Consider the following 22,119-nt stretch of genomic DNA (forward strand, 5'->3'; position numbering starts at 1 on the left):
GCTAAGGGGTTAATAGCCAAAATTTATAAAGAACTTGTAAAACTCAACACTAGGAATACAAACAATCCAATCAAAAAATGGGCAAAAGAAATGAATCAACACTTCTCCAAAGAGGACATACAGATGGCCAACAGGCATATGAAAAAATGCTCAACATCACTAATCATTAGAGAAATGCAAATTAAAACCACAATGAGATATCACCTCACACCAGTCAGAATGGCGCTTATCAACAAAACAACACAGAATAAGTGCTGGCGAGGATGTGGAGAAAAGGGAACCCTCCTGCACTGCTGGTGGGAATGCAGACTGGTGCAGCCACTGTGGAAAACAGTATGGAGATTCCTCAAAAAATTAAAAATCGAACTGCCTTTTGACCCAGCTATACTTTTAGGAATATACCCCATGAATACCATAGCACTGTTTCAAAAGGAGAAATGCACCCCCCATGTTGATGGCAGCATTGTTCACAATAGCGAAGATCTGGAAACAGCCCAAGTGTCCGTCAGTGGATGAGTGGATTAAAAAGCTTTGGTACATATATACTATGGAATACTACTCAGCCATAAGAAATGATGACATCAGACCATTTACAACATGGATGAATCTTGAATACATTATACTGAGTGAAATAAGTAAATCAGAAAAAACTAAGAACTATATGATTCCATACATAGGTGGAACCTAAAAATGAGACTCAGAGACATGGACAAGAGGGTGGTGGTTACTGGGGGGTGGGGAGTACAAAGAAAACCAGATAGAAAGTGACTGAAGACAATTTGACTTTGGGTGATGGGTATGCAACATAATCAAATGTCAAAATAACCTGGAGATGTTTTCTCTGAACATATGTACCCTGATTTATCAATGTTACCCCCTTAAAATTAATAATTTAAAAAAAATGAATAAAAAAAGATTTGAGGGGTCAAAAAACAATGGTTAGAGTTCCTTTAATTGACTAATATTAAGACCACTGCTAATTTCTACTGTAAGTCTAGTTCTAACTCTACTCTTCTTTACATAAGTATAGGACTTTCAATCTTTTATATTTCCAATTAGTTTCACTCAGTTTTTTGAATCACTACCACCTTAAAATATATATGGGGTATTTTACCCACTTCCTGTTTATAGCAACACTGAAGCAGCTTACACAAACACTTGTAATAAAACAGAAACCCTTATGTCAAAAGCAGGATAAGGAAAACTATGCAACATAATAACTAAGTTAAATAGAAAGGTAGAACATAGGTATGAGTTGAAGGATCAACCTATACAATTATTAAAACTGAATGAAAAAAATGACTTCAGCTTCTTGCTGGCCAATGTAGAACTAGAAACACTGGCACACCAAATCTCAAGAGAAACAAAGGATTTTCCCTAGTACTTCTGTATGAAAGGCCTCATGTGAGATTGCTAAGGATTATGAAAACTTTAAGGAGGAAACTCAGTACAAATAACTGTTAATCCCAATAAAAGTTACATATATATTTTAAAATAGCTTCCACTGGCTTTATCTCATTTAATGGCTGAGCCCTAAAATCTGTTTACAATGGCTTGACTGGAAAATAGAAAAGAAAAACTGAAGAACTTCCAAATAATCTCTTCTCTGCCTTAAGGGTATTTGTCTAGTATAGCTTCACAGCTCTAACTCCCTATGACCAGCCACACAGACCCACACAGATTCATTCGCACACATATTTGAGCCATGCCCAAGGATGGGTTCACAGCACTATTTCATTTTTAAAGAAAAAGTACCTTCTCAACTGGATAGCCAACAACAACTTCATCATCTATAGCCAATATCTTATCTCCAACTTTGAGACGCCCATCCTAAATGGAAACAGGGAAGATTTGAGTGATTTTACGGAAGTAACTTTCTTCTCCACCACTTTCTGAGGTGAACAAGGTAAAGCCTCACCTTGGCTGCTACCCCATGCTCTGTTAAACTCTTTACGATGACTCCATTGAGTGTATCTTCTTCACTGATAGCAATGCCCAAACCCCCTTGATCCTAGAGAAATAAAAACAAGATCATTCAGAAAATCTGAACTATTACATTTATCCAAAAGGAAAGGTATGTGGCCATAGTTTCCAAATGTCATCTTCTACCTAGGGGCTGCAAAAGAAATTTAAATTGTTTCAGCATCTACTATTAGAAATCTCTCCTTTTCTTAAGCAAATGATTCAGTTTTTCTAATGGGAATAAATTTTTCTCCATCAGATATTCAAATACAGGTGGGGTGTTTACTTGTTCATATGGAAAATAATACAGTAATTAATAAATAATAATAGTAATACAAGAATAAACTCTGTTTGCCCACTCACAACTGTAAACCTGTGTTTTCCCCAGCCAGTATTTTCACTCCTCCTGTATGTCTATTATCTCTAGAATCTTTAGCATATATATACCAGCAACATATTTCTAGTAACTTTAGCAAAATAACCTGGAAACAAAAATGCAATCAATAATTCAGTGAACATACAATGTTGGAGAATTTACTTGTGTGTAACTGGCTGACTGAATAAGTCATTCAAAATCAATCAAAGTAGCATCCTCCTGCTTCCTCTTTCTGGCCTAAGTTTACAAATAGCAACTAAGCTTGGCTCCTTCCTCCCAGGCACCTTTCTTTAACAGGTAGAAGGCAATGACTGCTGTGTTCTGTACTTTCTGGTGCTCAGTATCCAGAGTGGTTTCTATAGGGACTTGTGCTGTTTTGGTGCAGAGTGAAAATGCTCTCAACACTGAGCCCACAGACTTGCACTGAAAACCGAGCAAGGCTAGGTGGCTCCATCTACTTTGTATTTTCCACATTTGCTTTTATCAAAACCAAATGTTCAATAATACTAGATTTCATCTTTAATATTTATGTTCATAAAATTAAAATAGAGTTTTGATCATTTCATTCGGGTTTGAGCCAGGCTCCTCTTCCACTACTGTCTCCATCCAGGGAAATGTAAAGCAAAAAAGATAAAGGGAACCTCCTCATGTTGAAACGTATACATGAGAGCCAGAGTTCACCATCGGGCATTCAGAGTCATGACCCTGACACCCAGGTAAGACTTTACCGTCACTTTGAAGGTTACCAACACTTGGCTTTGCCAAGGTAGATTATTAATGCCTGATAACTTTCAGACTGTCATTATCATCCTCTACCACTGCGCTGTTTCTAGTCAATCAGTCATGTGTGTAAGACAAAACCACACTTTTAGAATGAACCGAGTTCAGTTCTAATTTACTTCCTGCTCTGCTGTAGAAATTTAAATATGCCACTTGATCTCTCTAAACCTCGATTTTCTGATTAAAAACAAATATAAGAATAATACTTGCCCAACAACAAGGTTGTTTTAAGGATCAAGTATAGTAAGAAAAGACTTGAAACCTTGATGCATCATGTAAGCATTGTTATAACACATACATTCCCCTTCTGCTAATAACTCTACAACATATAATCAAATTTATTTCAGATAAATTCTTTAAATGTGCCAGTATTTTGGAACCCCAAACCCTGATCTAGTAGTCAGAGAGAATCAGACATATAGAACGGAAGGGTCAATGTGCTAACAAAATGACAAAATTCCTATGCTAAACATAAATAATTTAGTTACTATTTGGGATTTTTCACACCAACTGTCTTTCCTATTATTACAAAGAAACATTTGTTTGAATAAGTAATACTCTATATCTACAATGACTGTATGTACTCAGTTCTGAGATTTGATTCTATTATTGTCTATTCACCTAACGGTAGTTGGGAAAAAACTTTACTAGTACAATGGGTATTTGCTGGATATGTACCTAACAGTCATACTTATCTTACTCCTTTGTACAAATTTACCAATTTTCATTGGAATATCCAGCCCCCTCTCCCTGCTGCCTCAAACCACACACATAACTGTCTATCTCTCTTTGCCTATGTTTTCAGTGGTGGAATTCAAAACCCTTTGCTATTCTTTTTTTTTTTTTTTTTTACAGAGACAGAGAGTGAGTCAGAGAGAGGGATAGATAGGGACAGACAGACAGGAACGGAGAGAGATGAGAAGCATCAATCATTAGTGTTTTTTTTTCATTGCACGTTGCAATACCTTAGTTGTTCATTGATTGCTGTCTCATATGTGCCTTGACCGTGGGCCTTCAGCAGACTTAGTAGCCCCTTGCTAGAGCCAGCAACCTGGGGTTCAAGCTGGTGGGCTTTTTCTCAAACCAGATGAGCCTGTGCTCAAGCTGGCAACCTCGGGGTCTCGAACCTGGGCCCTCTGCATCCCAGTTTGATGCTCTATCCACTGCGCCACCGCCTGGTCAGGCCCCTTTGCTATTCTTACCTTCAAGAAGGAATTCCTGAGTGTGGGCTGAACTTGGTCTCTTGATTGTAATAAACAGAATAAAGCAGAAGTGATGATGTGCAATTTCACAACTAGGTCAAAAAGGGCATAAGAGCTTCCTCCTTGCTCTTTCTCTTGGTTCACTCGCTCTGAGACATCAGCTGCCATATCATGGGGACACTTAAGTAGCACCATGCAAAGAAAATAAGGCCCATTGCCAACAGCCGTTTAAGCAAACTATCTTGGCTGGATGTGATGTGGCTCTTCCAGTGCCAATCAAGCCTTCAGACATCTTATAGCCCTAGCTGGCAGATTGGTGACACCTACACAAAAGGGTTCGAACCAGACCACCCAGCAAACTGCTCCCAAATTCCTGACCCACAGAAACTGTGAAAATAATAAATGTCTACTGTTTTAAGTTGTTAATTTTGGAGGTAATTTGTTGTATAGCAAAAGAAAATTAGCTCCAAGGATGGCATTTGATTGACTTATGGCAATTGCACAATTCTATTCCATGGCTGTAGTCCTTAGCTCAGATGTGTAAGTATATGATCTAAACTGCTTCAATTAGAATGAATCTCAAGACTTTTGCTTAGCACTTTGGAACAGTCAACCTCTCTCATGACCCCCAACTATATGTGAAAGAAGTAGCACATGACCCCAACTATGGTTCACAGCCTTTCTAGAACTATGAGGAACACCAGCCTTAGGATCAAAGCTGACACTGTGGATAGCCACACAAGGGAAGAAAGAACTGGCTCAGATGACTGTTGAGCCACAAGAGCAACTACTGTGGGCCCATAAATCACCTTCTTTATGACCAGTGACAACTATTTTTATTTGAAAGAGGCGAAGTCCTAAAAGAAACAATAAGCTACATATCTCCATGTAGCTTACAGTATTACAAAACCCACTTACAGTATTACAAAAACAAATGTACTCACATCTATAGATAATTTAGTGATATTATATATATAAGTAAGAATAACAGGGTGTGAGTGCACAATTTCTTTTCTGTCTGTTCGGCTTTCTACCTCATCTTTGCCTCAGTACATATAGTGCTTAATAAAAAAAAAGACCTCTTTTGAGCTAGTTATTAAAATACCACCATACAAGGAATGTGAAACACATTAAGGAATTATATTTATGGAGAAACAGTTGTATAACTAAAGGGGTAAAAAGAGTAAACAAAAATTAAAAGTTGAACTAAGTTAAACAAACTACTCATTATCAGGAGGACTATTTTGAAGTTGAAGAATAGTCTAAAATTAAAAAAAACAACTCTTAATTGTATTTGAAGACTTTCACCATATAAAACTGAATGGATATAAACCTATCTCTGGCAATCACGTAAGGTTTTACCTGCTTAGATGTATATGTATTTTCCTTCAGCAAAATGTTCTAAAAATAAATCTTTAAGCAAAACTATTTGTCTATTAAATTGAATTAGTATTTCAGTCAGCCACAAAGTGTTCATTTCTGAACATATATATATATTATGAAATACTTTTTTATTCTTCTATTTTGCCACTTAAAAAAGAAGAAAAAGAAAAATGACAATCGACCTGTCCAGAAAATTTCTAGTCAAAAGAGAACACAAAATGAACCGTTACATTATTTCTCACTTTTAAATATAAAAACTGTTCTCTCTTTCCTGACTTTCCTGATCTAAACACCTTTTCACTTGTGTACACACTAAATGTAATTAAGCATTCACTCATTCTTTCCTCCCAAATATACAGCTCACAAAAATTAGGGGATATTTCAAAATGAATATGAAGCAATAAAATATCCCCTAATTTTGTGAGTGGTATACTTACTATGAACCATGGTATATAATACTATTTAAGATAATAGGAGAGAAATTCTAGGAGTTACTTCTTTCAACATGTATGTATGTATGTATGTATGTGCAAAATCCCTTATCAGATGTAATGGTGAATATGTTCTCCCATTCAGTGGGCTGTCTCTTCATTTTGTTGACAGTTTCCTTTGCTGTGCAATATCTCTTTTAGTTTGATGTAGCCCATTTGCTTATTTTTTCTTTTGTTTCCCTTACAAGAGAAGTGGCCAAGATTTTACTATCTGTTTTCTTCTAGAATATTTATGGTTTTGAGTCTAATATTTAAGCCTTTAATTCATCTGAAGTTTATTCTTGTGTTGGTATAAAAGGGTGGTCTCATTTCATTTTTTTGCATGTATCTTTCCAATATTGCCAACGCCACTTATTGAACAGACTATCTTTATCCCATTGAATGCTTTCCTTCCTTTGTTAAATATTGACTATCATGGCATGGGGTTTACACAAGGCACGGGCTTTCTATACTTTTCCATTGATATATATTTCTATTTTTATGCCAGTAGCACACTGTTTTGATTACCATGGCCTTGTAAAATAGTTTGATAGCAGGCAGTGTGATTCCTCCAACTTTTTCTTCTTTCTTAAGATCACTGTGGCGATTCAGGGTCTTCTGTGGTTCTATATAAATGTTTGGAATATTTGATCTAGTTCTGTGAAATATGCCATTAGTATCTTAATAGGAACTGCGTTGAAAGTATAAATTGCTTTTGGTAGTATGGACACTTTAATGTTAATTCTTCCTATTCATGAAGGTGGCATTCACTTCCACTTATTTCTTTTTCTTTTTTTTTTTTTTTTTTGTATTTTTCTGAAGCTGGAAACAGGGAGAGACAGTCAGACAGACTCCCGCATGTGCCCGACTGGGATCCACCCGTCACGCCCACCAGGGGGCGACGCTTTGCCCACCAAGGGGTGATGCTCTGCCCCTCCGGGCCGTCGCTCTGTTGCAACCAGAGCCCCTCTAGTGCCTGGGGCAGAGGCCAAGGAGCCATCCCCAGCGCCCGGGCCATCTTTGCTCTAATGGAGCCTTGGTTGAGGGAGGGGAAGAGAGAGACAGAGAGGAAGGAGAGGGGGAGGGGTGGAGAAGCAGATGGGCACTTCTCCTGTGTGCCCTGGCCAGGAATCGAACCCGGGACTTCTGCACGCCAGGCCGACGCTCTACCACTGAGCCAACCGGCCAGGGCCTCACTTATTTGTACCTTCTTCAATTTCTTTCTTTAGATCTTTTACATCCTTGGTTACATTTATTCCTAGATATTGGTTTTTTGAAGCAACTGTGAATGGTACTGTTTGCTTATCTTTCTCATAGTTTATTATTGGTGTATAAAAATGTAACTGACTTCTGAATATTTATTTTGTATCCTGCTACTTTACTGACCTTATTTATCAGTTCTAGTAGTGCTTTTAATGGAATCTTTAGGGTTCTTTTTATATAGTATCATGTCATCTGTAAATATTGACAGTTTTACTTCTTCCTTTCCAATTTAGATGCCTTTATTTCTTCTTGTCTGGCAGCTGTGGTAAACATGCAACTTAAGATGTACAGAAAATATACTCACATGAAAGTTTAGCATAAGAGATGCTCTTGGTTAAATGACAAATAAATAAGACATTAATATTGAGCACTATATAGGTCAGAATATTGAAGAAATATTTCAAAATAAACAGAGGTGATATTATGCTAGGTCCTGAGTTATGTAGGATTTAGATAAGCGGAAGGGAGGGAGGGAGGGAGGGAGGAAGGGAGGAAAAGAGAGAAAGAAAGAGAAAAAAAGAAAGAGCAGAACAACATCTCAATATAAGCAAGGGCAAGGGGGATGAATTTGTTTTATTTTAATTGAATTTATTGGGGTAACACTGGTAAACAAATTATACAGGTACACAATTCTACCTGATATCTCTGACCACCATATTGTGTGTTCACACCCCGCTCTTCCAAGTCAAGTCTAAGCAGGAAAGGATTCTTAAAATAATATCCATGGGCTTCTGATTCAAGTCAGTTTGAATGAAGTAGAGGATTCTTATAAGGAACATATTAAAGGTTGGGAAAGGTAATGCACTCCTGGAATCAGCAGGGGAAAAAGGCAGGTAATAGCTCTCTTAAGTGTCATTTGAATGAGGGATTCTTGATGTGTATAGACTTCTTGGTAGAAAAGGAGATGGCTTTAATGACTTCTTTTCCCTCTCCCTACAACATAATTACTCATTAAGGGCTTCTCTTAAATGTACATGCAAAGTTATCTATTGTAAAAAAGAAAATAAAGTCAATAATAGGTTTTCCTTCTAAATGCTTAACAAGGGCCAACTGTGTACCCAGCATTGTGCCAGCCACTTCATAATAAACCGACTTAACCATCACAAGTTCATATCATCATCTCTCCAATTTACAGGTGAGAAAACTGAGGCAAAGGAAGAACTCAAAATGTTTCAGGTGTAGACCTGAGAAGTACAGTCAACCCTGACAAACTGCCTCCAAAGCTGAGGCCCTCCGGCTTCACACCACACTGTCTCACAGCCCACGGGCGGCAGCAGGACCCCTCTTGTCTGCTGCAGCATTTCACGTAGATGTCCTCCTTCCCTGACCACAACACCTCCCTTCCTCCTCTCCCTCAGCACTTCACTGCTCTTTCTGCTTATATTCTTGTTCATCCACTGACCGCCTGCAGTCCAGCATGAGCCTGCAGCACCTAAAAGCATTTATAGGTTTCTATTCAGCAACCCACTTCTTTAAAGCAGTCTTTTCTATCTAAATTTCAGATCTTTTCAAAAGCAAATCTCTCACTGATGTCTATTAGTGAAACACAGTATCTGAGCTTGCCGTTTTATGAAGAAAAAAGAAACTATAACTTTTTTTTTATTCTTTAATTTCCCCAATGGCAGATCCTTGGTAAATAAATCAAAGGTGGGACCATGAAATTTCATACCTTGGATGGAACACCATAAAAGAGGAAAAGCTGGTTCTCTCCAAAATATCAATTAGCACTATGGTTCTCACACTTCAGCGTTCACTGGAATCACTGAGAAGGCTCACTGAAACACAGACTGTGGGCCCACCCTCACAGCTGCTCACGGAGTTGGTCGGAGTGGCCTCAAATATCTGCATTTCTAACAAAATCCCAGGCTATCCTGATGCTCTGGTCTCAAGACCACACTTCTGAGAACCAGTGTAGTAGAACAGTGGTGGGAAGGTACTTGTTCCACTTCATTCCAAAGCAAAGTAGATTTACCTTGTGAAGCTCTAGGTGTTGCATGTTTTTAAATGAACTGAGGTCCACCCCTGCATCAGAAGTGGTAACACTTGGTTCAGCCTGAGGGGAAAGAAACAGAAAAATTGTCAATTGAGTGTTCATTATTTTTGTTTGTTTAAATATAAAGGCCACTTAATCAAAACTTTCATATTTTGCAATTACCACTATTTTAACATTTTATGATATTTATGAACAGTATTTTCTCTTCAAAATACTAATGCGGTGGGATTAGACAGTAATTATTTTAGAGCACAGAGACACACTGCGGTTTGCAAGCTGCCTGGATTTGTGCTACAGTGCAATCTAGTAGCAGCCCAGCTACCACACAGTGAAACACATTGAAATACAGAACACCAGCAGAGGTGCATTCACTGTTCTTTTTCTTTTTTATCATATAAAATTTTTTATTTGCAAATTTACAGAGAATATCTGGTTATGTAAACATTTTCTCTGGGAATGCATTTCAACATAATCCCACGTGGCCACTCACTGTTCTTTATTGTGCTAGTCACCAAGTGCATTTAGGAGTATTAAATTTTAACCGGAAAATATTAAAGTTATCCAATTTATTAAGAAAGTTATTTGGTACAATCCCTATGAAAATAAAATTTTCTCCATTATAATCATGAAAATCCACTTGACTCAGTTCACCAGAATGAGACAATAGTCCATACACCTATCTTATGTATAGATAAAGCCCAATGTTTATATATTTGTTTATATGTTTGTTTAGGAAACAGTGTTTTCTTTCCTACACTTTAGTTCACTGATAATCATTATGGCTCCTCTAATTTAAAATTTTTCTCTGTTACCTCCTATTCATGTGAAACTTACATCCAAACTTTTCAAAATAAAAATGGAACTCCCACCAAAAAGTCTCAATTTTTAGTCACTGTGTTCTTTTCTTAACTTCCTACCCATAATTGCTTTCTCAAAAATCACTGATAATCCCCTAATTGCCAAGTCCAGTGGACTTTCTTTATTCACTTTCTCACTTGACCCTCTGAAGTCTTCAAGGCTGTAAAACAAATGTGCTCTCTGCTGCTGTGCAGCATGTCTGCCTGGTTCTTCGTCACCTCAGAGCGCTCTGCATTGGCCTTCTTCCTTATTGATGATAGTACATAATCCTGGCCCTGGCCCTCTTCTCTCTAAATGTTCTCTTATAGGCAAGCATATCAGCTCTCAGCCAAATTTGTACTTAAGGGAACTCATCTCTAAACTGTAGACCAAATGTCCCAATGGATATTGTATTTCCTTCTTAAGCTGTCTCAAATACATGTCTTCAATTTGTACTAATATTTGTTCCTCTTTTTAATATATATATATATATAATTTTTTTTTTTAAACATCGGCCATCCATCAAATCACCAACTCAAACATGGAAGCCTTGTACATCTTACCTCTTTCACTTGCCACTCTATTTCCTGCCCAAAGAACAGTACCTGATACAAGGAAGATATCCAATACATATTTTTCCTCAATGAATACATTTAGTTGGGGATGAAATAATTTCAAATTGTGGCCTAAACATCTGATGTAACCATTTCTTTTCTTCCTTTTTCCTCTCTCTCTCTTTTTTATTTCATTAGTTCAGGATCTTGTTATGTTTCTCCTGAACTACTGTACTCTGATAATTCCCTTACTCCCTTTAACTTAACTTCCCTTCCCTGAAACTGCTCATATTTTTCTCCAACATACCATAGAAGTTTTAAGACATAAGTTCTCATTCTTTGGGTTCCCAACGGCATGGCCTCAAAGACCAAGTCGTCATCAAATCCCGTGACCTGACCTCCCTCCCTTAGCAGTCCCCCTTCCTCACCAGTTGCCCATTCCTACCTCCCACTCTTCAGTATGCTCTGCAGTTTTCTACTACTTGCATTTGTCAGAGCTTCCACACTATTCCTCATTCCATGTCCCCTGCTTGCAATGCTTCTGCCCTCAAATATTCTACTTCCAACCTACACATAACTTCCTCGATAGTCTTACCCTGGCTCTCTCCAGAGGTGGACCCGACACCGCCTCTTCTACCATCGTCATTTGGGGAAGGGCCCTAGCCTTCATGGAAGTGGTGAGCTCCCTGAAGCTTACAGGCTTCTTGTACAAGGCTACAAACTCCAAGGCTATGATTTATTTACCTTTGATAGCCCTGTAAGGGTTCTACAATTGTTAGCTGAATTAGTAAGTGGCATACAAATCAAATCTTCCCAGAGAAACAAACACGAGCTATATACCTCCTTATTTTGAAGATTTTCTGAGGTAGAAGGCAAGGCTTCCACTGTATTTCCAGGACATACAGCCATCTGACTCACTGCTTCTTTATTTCTAAAAGAAAATGCATTGAACTGTCATATAATGATTCATATTATTTTCAATCTTTTACTTTAACACTCAGAAGGATGACTACAGAAAATTCTATAACAGCAAAGCCCTGGAACTGTAACACTAACACATTTATAAATGTTTTAATTTCATTCAAAATAACTCAGAATTGAAAGACATTTAGTAAACCAGAAAAAGAAAATGCTCACCTGATAAAAATTATTTTCACTTTAGAAGGGGCGCATTTAATGATTGATGAAGCATTCTGATGACTTCTTCCATATAAAATTTGACCATTGATCTATGGAAAATAAATATCATTAACTGGGCCTGAAATTTTAATTCTGTAAGTTTTATCTTATCTAGCTAACGTAAGGCACATCTTTTCTTCCTTTAAAATATTTATAGGTCCTGGCCGGTTGCTCAGTGAGTTAGAGCGTCATCCCAAAATGCAAAGTTGTGGGTTCAATTTCCGGCTTGTGCACACACAGGAAGCAACCAATGAATGTACAACTAAGCGGAACAACAAATGAATGCTTCCCTCTTTCTTTACCTTCCCCTCTCTGTCTCTCTAAAACCAATCAATAAATAATAAAAAATAATAAAATATATATACACCCACATATAATCTATTTCTCAGAGCAAGAACCTGACTTTGATGGTGAATAAAGAAAAGCCCATGTTAAAAGCCAACATTAAAATGTTGTCATACAGTCTAATCTTCATGGACTAAAAGAGGCAGTCCTTGGATTGACTGTAGGAGAGCAGAGTGAATTTCCTGGGTGCACTGGGCTTCAGTGTACTTTGTACAGAGCATGGGCTCTGTGGAAGCACTTGTGACTTTCACAGCATCCTAAGAAGTCCCCTACTGTCATATTTTCTAGTTAGTCTCAAAACGCAAGCCCAGGGCATAGGCCACTAGGAGAAGCAATGCTAGTTCAGGATCTGCGCAGCATACTGTCTCTGCACAGCACAGTTCCTGATGGAAACTGCCCATCTTCTACCCTTTTAGCTATTGCTGACTGTGTCTTTCTAACCAACAGAGAAATACTCAGGGTGCGCAGAAGAGTATTAAGGCAATATAAAAATACATGGTTTCTAGCATATAGGAGGCAAGGACAAACAAAACAATCCAATACAATTCTAAACACTATAAAGTATGACCCACTATTTATTTTGTTTAGCAGGCCAAGTTACTGTTTTTGTTATTTGGCCTTAACCTTGACCCCAATGCACCCAATATCCATCACTTCTACCATTAAGGATTCAAATTCCAGAATGTCCAGTGGGTCAGTGTCATTACTAGGGAGTGATTGGTCATTTTGCTTTTCAAACGCTCCTAATAAAAAATACAGCACACACAAAAAATTGTTTTGAAATGTAATTTTTTTTACTGCCTTGGGGCAAAAATTGTTTCTGGTGCTACACAGTCATGACCTTTAAATGGAAGTTAATGGGAACATGGATGCAACTTAGTACAGATTTGGTTTAATGCCAAATTTGCTGTAATGCATCTATTTTATTAGAAAAGTGACAGTTTTCTTCATCATATGAGACCCAGGTGAACTTTCTAGAAACTGATGATCCCACTGCACTGATTCAGGGAAAGTAAACTCAGCATTTTCCACAATAAATTACCTCCAGAAGCTCATCTGCAATCTGCAATCGACCATCTTTCCCAGCTGCTCCATTTGGATCAATCCCGACAATAAAGACACTCATCCTAGATCGGTCTTTGTTCCCTGCAAGACTCAGACCCAAACCACTATGGCCTTTCTCCAGTTCAATCATATGTAGCTCCCCTGTTAGAGTTCCGTAACGTTCTCTGATATTTTCTACAGGTAACAACAACAACAACAACAAAATCATTAGTACTGAGAGCTAATTCACAGTCTAATACTTTACTACAGAAACCTACTTAGAATAGACTCAAAAGGGCATTATTTGTACCAAAATAATGCTTGGCAGCAAAGAAAAACTAAATAAACTGGCAACCTGGGCATCAAGGCTGGTTTCCTGGAATACACAAATTCTGAGAAATTTCTTTGCATCAGGGTAAGCAGTTTACCTGGGGTAATCAGGTCCAAGAGTGATTCATATTAACAAATTCTCAGACCCTGATAAAAATAAAAAATTTAATTTATCATTTACAAGGAGAACAGAATGTTCTGAGTATTCACTGTGACAAGTCAGTAGAGACATTTCTCCCGTAGGAAAATCTACACTGCATGTCACATCACATTTGGCAGTTGCTTGGTCCATATATCCAGAATAAAGGGAATAGGTTTGTTATTGCACAGAGCCAACAGGCAAGGACAAATTCATGTACCTGTCCCAGCTTTTGGACCCATGTCTTAAGCAGATGAGACTATTCAAATATCCCATCCCACATGTTCAAGAATTAGCATTTATTCTTTAATCTGAGAAGGCAAGGCCAAAGGTAGTTGCAGCAAGGCACAGGTCCAGGTGAGGAATTATCCAGCAGTAACATGAACTGCCAGGCATGTGAGTGAATCATCTCTGAGGCCCTGCCCAAGGGAATCCAGTCAACCATAGCACCCTGGTAGATACCACTAATAAACTGATTTCTTCCCCTGGTCGGCAAACTATGGCTCGTGAGCCAAATGCGGCTCTCTTTGGCCCCTTGAGTGTGGCTCTTCCACAAAATACCATGTGCAGGCGCTACCTCGATAAGAAAAGTACTTAAATAGCTTAAGTTTAGAAAATTTGGCTCTCAAAAGAAATTTCAATCGTTGTACTGTTGATATTTGGCTCTATTGACTAATGAGTTTGCCGACCACTGCTAAGCCATTAAGTTTTGGGGTAACTTGTGACATGACAATAGATAACTTAAACATTCCATTTAATGTTTCCCTCAGACTAGATTCTGTCCTCCTTGGTAGATTAGAACTAGATTCTAATTTCATTGAAAATAGACTGAGAACTGTAAACTTTACAAAACATCTCTTAGAAAATGTTATTACGGCTCATGCCGTGTATTCGATATTGATTCTTGACTGAATCAATTTCATAAACTTCCATTTCCTGAATCCTTTTAGAATCTGGCAACATGGCTTTCACATTCTGTACTTCCAAAATGCATATGTCATAGCTTTCTTAAAGGCAATAATTGTATTTTTAAGATAAAACTTTTTAACGTATTGATCCATTCCTAACTTAGGGCTGAATTTTTAGTATTTCCCTGTAAAATAGTTTATTTCTTTAGAAAACAGGGCCACCTCAATGATCCTGACAATAGCCGGCCACCTTTGAATGCTTCCTGTGCATCGGGAATTATGCTTTGCACTATTCAGACTTTATCTAATTTAACATTAGCAACTGGAGGCCAAAACTGCATTTTGAAAAGAGCGATAAACTGCTCAAAGTTCTTATTTCAACAACTTTATCACATTACCCAGTAAACACCAAACCTTAAGGCATAATAACAGCAACAATAATCAGAGGAATCTGAAGCCTGGAGAGGGGTGAGGACTTCTTTCAGGCCACAGGGTGGCTGATCCAGTACTAGCCTCTGAGACAGGGCCCTGTCCTCTTTAGCTCCCATGTGAAAGGCAACGTGGGCTTTTACAGGAACGTAGACTTGAAGAAAAGGAGGGAAATGATTTCATGCCTTGGGAATGTGTGCTGTATTCAAGCAAAAACAAACAGATTTTTTTTCCTACACAAAACTGCTGTATTTATAACTAAAGCTGAAACATCCTTATTCAGCCAGGGCATAAGCCTTGAGAAACAGAGCTATTTTAATACCTCTTAAATTAAATGCATTACAAAACGATAACTTACTCCAGCTGTAACCAAACTCATCCTCTTTGTCCACTTCTTCTGAGACTTTGCTTGCGGATGACTGGGCATGATCACCGCTCATTTCTGCGAATGCTGAAGGAGGGGGTGGAGGCACACTGCACAATGGAGCCTTTCCTGGCTCTGTTTCTGACTGACTGGCTGCCTGTGGGAACAAGAGGAATGCAGTAGATATGTGCAGACTAAGGGAAAAAGTTATGGAAAAGAAATAAGAGAATAATGTTAAAAACAAAAAAATTGCTTTAAAATATCTGACACATAAGTAATGGAAAATATAGGTATGTATGTATGTGTGTGTGTGTATACACATGCATGTGTATACACACACACACACAAAATGGTAGACAGGATTCAGGTAAAGTGTACAAAAACACAGTGATATATTCAGAGAACAATTCATTAAATTGTTATTTGGTAATTTAAGATGATGAATTATTCAACTTTAAGGCTTAAGTAACTTAAGATGAAAAAGTACATAAACTTCTCCTTTTGGAAAAAAATTCACTCAAAAGTTATTATTAATGTCCAGGGGTCTGGGCAAGATTTGGGGGGAGGGAGTCTAGAAAAGTCTTCCAAGAAACTAGAAAAAAAGTAACAAAAAAGTTAATCAAACAACCAAAGGTCACAGCTTGTTAGTGAGACTATGCAGAAATAATTTTTTCACTGCTACCTGAATCCTCTCTCCTAATGACTCTCAACAAATCCACCAAAATGAGCAATACTCATGCAGGTTCATCTCTCAGGGCGGCACAGAGCACGCAGACTTGGAGCTGAGGGGCTGGTTTTAAGGGACAACACCACTGTTCTCTTGCCAAGGTAGCTCACAAGGTAAAGGAGAAACATGGGAGGGGGCTTCACATAAAGACAAAGTATAGTATACTTGCTGTCACATAGATCCTACTCAAAAAAAAAAAAAGGGACCTTAAGTCACTGAGTTCATTTTGCAGATTAATAACCTAAGACCATGAAAAACGAGATTTTGTTTAAAATCACAAACTGGTACTACAGTTCTTTTTGCTTCATTATACCATGTTGTCTCTTCCAATTTCCATAGCAAGGCAGCACCTAATTCAAGGGTCAGAGACACCCAGCTTAAGTTCTAACCCTGGTAGGATATTATTCCTGATGCCTTAATTCTACATTTTCTGTTATTTTACCTTTTATTCTACACAAAAATCCCTCTAATAGAACTCATTTTATTTTACATGTATATATTTGGAAATAAAGACTACAATTAAAAAGAAAAAAGCTTCTTACAGAACACACTAAATAACAGGCATGCATAAGTGTCTAAGGTTATTCATTGGTGTCCAAAATCAGTATACCAAAAAATATGTATATATCTAATATTAACACTATATGGCACTGAATGTAGTCTTTCTTTGATGATTCAGAAAGCACTTCAGGATTCTAAGCTACTCCACAATTATCATAATAAATATGAATTGCTATTTTTCTGGCAAAGCACAGGAAAGCTGATTGTTAGAGACTTAGGGGGCAATAGATTTTTCAAGTTATAGGATATTCTGTATTAAAATATTCAGTTTACAAACCACTGGCCAAACAGACAAGAATTACCAGTGAAAACAACATCTTTGGTATCTTCCCAAATGCTGGGCCATAAAACTCTCAAATTAACAATGAACAAATAAAAAATGAACATACAAAAAACCTAATTTGACTCAGTCAAGGTTCATTAAACATACTAAGTTGAGGGGGAATATGTAATTCAAAATTTTTCTAGTTAAAATAAAAAATCACTTCTCTGTAACAATGAAAAATGGTAGCACGCGTGAATTAAGCCCATTTCATTTTTAAAAAGAACAAAATCTAACTTAAACTTCCCATAATTTTAACAAACTTATGGGTACAAATTTATAGGTATTACTTGCAGCCTAACTTTTCTGACCTGTTATTTTTCTGAAAAACAAACAAAACCTGCTTGTCTGAAAACTGTTCAGAAACTTACTTAGGCACATTTTATATTGTGAGTAAACTAAAATGGTGCCCTGACATAGGTGATGAATCATAAAACTAAAACATGCCTGTATTTACTAAAGGCAACTAGGTGTTCTATTCTATCACTCCTAAAACCTCATTCTCACTGAGATCGTATAAGTAGCTTGTTGCTGACACTTCTTAAAATATGTAATAAAAATATAACTCTTGAACAAAGATCACTTAGTTTTCATTGGTAAAGATGCATTTGAAATCATTCCATGCCATATATGCAAAGTCTAATGTATACACACAGCACTCTGTAACACACCACTTACTTATGGAAATGTCACACTAAGACAAACCTTAAATGGTGTGGGAGCAAAGGGGTTAGTTGGGGAACAATGGAAGATAACTCTACTTGAACTCTGTAATTCCTATAGTAACAGAAAACATATTCCTTCAGATATATCATTGTTGATTTTCCTTGTTACAATAACATGAAATTCCAATGAATATTCATAAAATGCTTCCTGAAAGAAATTGTTCCCAGCTTTCTTCCTTTTCATGATCAAATTATAGTATATTAGGTCTTGTAAGTTTTTGTTTCAATTTTGGGTTTATAATTTCATCAGAATATGAGCATATCCAAGTACAGGTTTACAAGTGTTGAAATGGTTATGTTTCCTGATTGGGCATTTACAAGGATACACTGTATGAATATTCAAGACACTTCTGTAAAGACACAATTTCTGTGGAGCGTTTAACTCATAAGAAAGCTTTTAGGATGACCTTGTGTAAATCTATTAGAGATTTATACCAATACAAGGTTTTAAAGAAATTGTATGTAACAGTAGTTCATAAATTTGGCAAGTAACAATGACTTAAATATCAGAAAATTTAACTCATACCAAGATACAGAAAAGGCACTGGACTCACAATTCTCCCTTACTTTTCAGAAGGAACATCTAATTTCTGCTATTAAAATGAACATGCTCTTGCAAGAAAAAGTGCTTAAGAAAGATTTGCATGCCCACTCCAAACACACAGTTGTTTCTTTTTCTTCTTTTCCTCTGCCCAAATTTAGTAAACAGTGAACTAGGACAAAGGCAGAGTAGTCACAAAGAACAAAACATTTGCAAAAGGCAATGGCAAGACACTGGGCATTATCCAACCTTGTCAGCGTTGAACTGCAGAGAGTCAGCAAATGGGTTAGTGCTGCTGAAGTTGTACTTAGGGTAAAGGTTGTGCGGCAAGGAAGGCAAGGGGGATTTCTAAAAAGAAACATAAGAGGCGCTGAGCGCAAAGTAATGGATTCCAAACAGTTTTAAGAACAAAGTACTTACTGATTGAAATAACTGTGTAAAATTAAAACCTGTCAGATCTAGTATTAATAACAACAACTTATTAAATAGTTTGGAAGTAAAGGTTTACCCCTAGTGACCTGCATCTACACTTTATCTAAATCGGCCACAAACCACAAAGGAAATAAATTCATCAAATGGATCCCAAACTTCTTTTATTCTCTCTGAACATCTTCACTATCAGACAGAGATACACATGTATTCGCCTACTTTATATATTAATATGTATTCCAAGCATATCAGCATATGTTTCAAAATTAAAATCAAGGAAGTTTTTAGAATTTAATTTAAAAGCAAATTATTTTATCTGTTCCACAATGCAAATTAAATATATGTCTGCTAGTTTATTGGTAAATTTCACTAGTCTTTTATCTTGTATCCCAGTAAGGAAACTTTTAATACTTTGACTAGATATTAAGGTTGCTTAAGATCAATAGTAATTTAATTAAAAAATGAAATAGACATTTTAAAAAAATGAACAGTAGTGTTCTCTATTTCTGCCTACTTTTTTGTGGAGTAGAAACATTGATACGTATTTTAAAACTCCCTATGAAAGTTCCCGTACTACTGGGGAATTTATGAGGCATTGGATAATATTTAAAGTCCTGCCTTAGAGTGTTCTCATAGGTTTTGTGGCTTGCCTGTAATACACGGAGCTAGTACTATTGGATCTGAATATACATATAAAAGGCAGGATGACTGCCAGATAGAATTTAAGCATTTTTATAGTTTAAGAAAAAAAAAAAAAGAAAAGCAATTTCCTTAGCACAATAAATTCTCCTTTTCTTCATACCCGCTATCTTTTTCCTTTATTGACTACATCTTTTAGGGGAAACTGCAGACATTTAAAATTCATTTTGGCTCCAATTAAATGTTTGTGTTACTTCTCTCTATAAAAAAGCTCTACTGGCAAGCATCAAGCATAGGGAGAGGTTGTCACGTGGCACAGCCTGTACGGAGAACACTCTGGAAAGGCTCTATCCTCACTCAGTACGTCTGCACTAAAGCTTATGCCACATTACCCTTTCAATCTGCTCTTCTGCAATGTTTTTCCTACACAGAGAAGACAGGAAAAAGAAATGGGCACAATGACATTTCTACTCATCTTAACTTTTGCTCTGATTTTTAGTTTAAAATGTCAACTCTGCTTTACAAAAGAGAAGATCACAAATGCCAAGGAACATGACCATATATTATGACGGTAGAAATATGACTAGGCAGAGATTAAAAACATATCCTAGGCGAAAAATGCAATGCTATGGAAAGGGGAGATTATTTCTAATCCTCATACATGGAATTTTTGGTTTTCTATGTCCTTTATGATTTTGTAGAATAATATAAAGTAAAATCATAATGGCAAGAAATAGAATATTTAAAAAGAGCTCTAGTATTTTGTTTTGCTTGCTTTCTTCTTTAAATTTGCAGCTCTTATAGGATTAGAATTTGGCCATGAGAACAGAATATAAAAAGTACAGCATGAGCATAGCAAGGGAAGTGGGAGATCACTCTACTGTTAAGGAAAGATTTATAGAAACAGATAATATTTCTTATTAAAAAATCAATGACACAACTTCTGTTTATATTCCAAGGGCTGATAAAAATAGAAATGTTATTAACTAAGAAGCACAGGGAAGATAAAAACATTCTCTGGCCTGTATTAATGGGGCCCAGCCGTTACTAAGATGATGTAGTCTGATGGAATTCTGTGAAGTGTCATACTGGTGGAACTATTTGGGCTGGTGCTGGGAAGTTCTGGTGCTTAAACAGTCTAAGAGCCAAAGTTTAGCTTTCAGCCTATAAATGAAATTTTCTTAAAGCTTTATTACATTCACACATACAACATTTCCCATTAAGAGACTCTTAGGTATTTGTGATTTTCTTTTTCTTTAGATTACAAGGGACTCAATTTATTTACATAGGGAAGTAAATCACTGACTACAAAGTATAGCTTATTTTAACCCTTTGAGTAGTAAGAACATTCATGTACATCCTCGTGACTCCTGATCATCCAAAGTATGATCATACAAAAATTTTTATTTTAAAAATGTGTAGGCAACATTAAAAAAAAGGCAAATGTATGTTCTTCTTGTTTCCATAAATTGGTAATCAAACAAACATGATTTTATGTTAATAAAACTGTAATTGGAACTAATTTCATTTTTTGAAAAAAAACTCACGCCCGGGGGTCAGCGAGCATGAAAAAAACTCACTACTCAAAAGGTTAAATACAAAATTAATTCTAATTTCCCAAAGCAAAATGCATATGCAGAGACGTTAAAAAAAAAAAAAAATTCCTGTACACATTTAGGTTCTCAGCTGGATCTCTGTAATAGGAAACATATTAACAAGAAAAAAGTAGGTAGATTGATTTAACAAAAGTTTTATGTGATATGGAGCCTTCATGAAGAAATAAAGACCTTAAGAAATGGTTTAACTTGAGTGTTTTATACACGGTTGGATGAACAGTGGGTAGTCACGGAAGGAATCACAGGACAAAAAAATATGAGTGAAGTGGAATGAACTAGGGGTAACTTAGCAGTCTGTCCATTCATTCAGATTCCTCTCAGGATCCCCGCATCTGTGGAGACAGGGACACTTTCCCCCTGGTACAGGAAGGGCACCTTTCACATGAGATCTCACAACCTGCTTCAGGAGAAAAGGGAAGGTCAGAGTCCTTCCATCATCTGACTCTTCTAAAATTCCCTTAACTTAAAATACTTAATATGCCAAGGGTTCATATTTTGGGGTACACATCCTGAACCCTGTCACATATAACTTGAGTAAGCCTGTCATTCTAAGCACAATTTATCCTGAAATAATTGCTATAAAATCAGGCGTCATTATACCACAGATAATAAAATAGCATTATTTTCCAGGTGCATGAAAAATACATCTTCCCCGCTCATTAGAAAATGTGACTGGCAATATAAGAAATGTTTGTAGTTTAAGTTTTTAAAAGAAATATTGAAAATCCTATTCAGTGATTTATAGTATTGTTCTAAATGATATAAAAGTTTGAAATTAAAAATATAACCAAAAAAGGGATAAAACACACCCACACAAAAAGTAGCTTTAACTTAAATAGCCATTTACCAACGTTATCATCCTGTGTCTATGTTTAACACAACAAATGGAAACAAATGTAGAAAGATTTATAGTTATTTAAACAAACTGAATAGCGTTTGAAAAGAATGGAGTATGATTCAGCCCTACCATTTGGCAGATTTTCTCATCTGAATGAATAATT

General features: G+C 36.7%; 1 protein-coding gene across 8 annotated transcripts in view; it reads right to left on the reverse strand.

Annotated features, from left to right (window-relative positions):
• The window catches only part of MPDZ (multiple PDZ domain crumbs cell polarity complex component), a 191,076-nt gene that overhangs the window by 17,417 nt on the left and 151,540 nt on the right, over positions 1 to 22,119 (reverse strand). For 6 of the 8 annotated variants that reach the window (XM_066257256.1, XM_066257258.1, XM_066257257.1 and 3 more), the window contains 8 exons: positions 18,684 to 18,782; positions 15,553 to 15,715; positions 13,387 to 13,583; positions 11,958 to 12,049; positions 11,661 to 11,751; positions 9,409 to 9,489; positions 1,919 to 2,011; positions 1,756 to 1,830 (listed from right to left, as the gene is read on the reverse strand). In XM_066257256.1, the coding sequence (XP_066113353.1) occupies positions 1,756 to 1,830; positions 1,919 to 2,011; positions 9,409 to 9,489; positions 11,661 to 11,751; positions 11,958 to 12,049; positions 13,387 to 13,583; positions 15,553 to 15,715; positions 18,684 to 18,782 (891 nt within the window). The remainder of the gene's footprint in view (positions 1 to 1,755; positions 1,831 to 1,918; positions 2,012 to 9,408; positions 9,490 to 11,660; positions 11,752 to 11,957; positions 12,050 to 13,386; positions 13,584 to 15,552; positions 15,716 to 18,683; positions 18,783 to 22,119) is intronic. The other 2 variants (XM_066257259.1, XM_066257254.1) reach the window with 1 other exon arrangement.

This window comes from Saccopteryx bilineata, chromosome 2 (assembly GCF_036850765.1).
Source record: "Saccopteryx bilineata isolate mSacBil1 chromosome 2, mSacBil1_pri_phased_curated, whole genome shotgun sequence".
NCBI lineage: Eukaryota > Metazoa > Chordata > Mammalia > Chiroptera > Emballonuridae > Saccopteryx > Saccopteryx bilineata.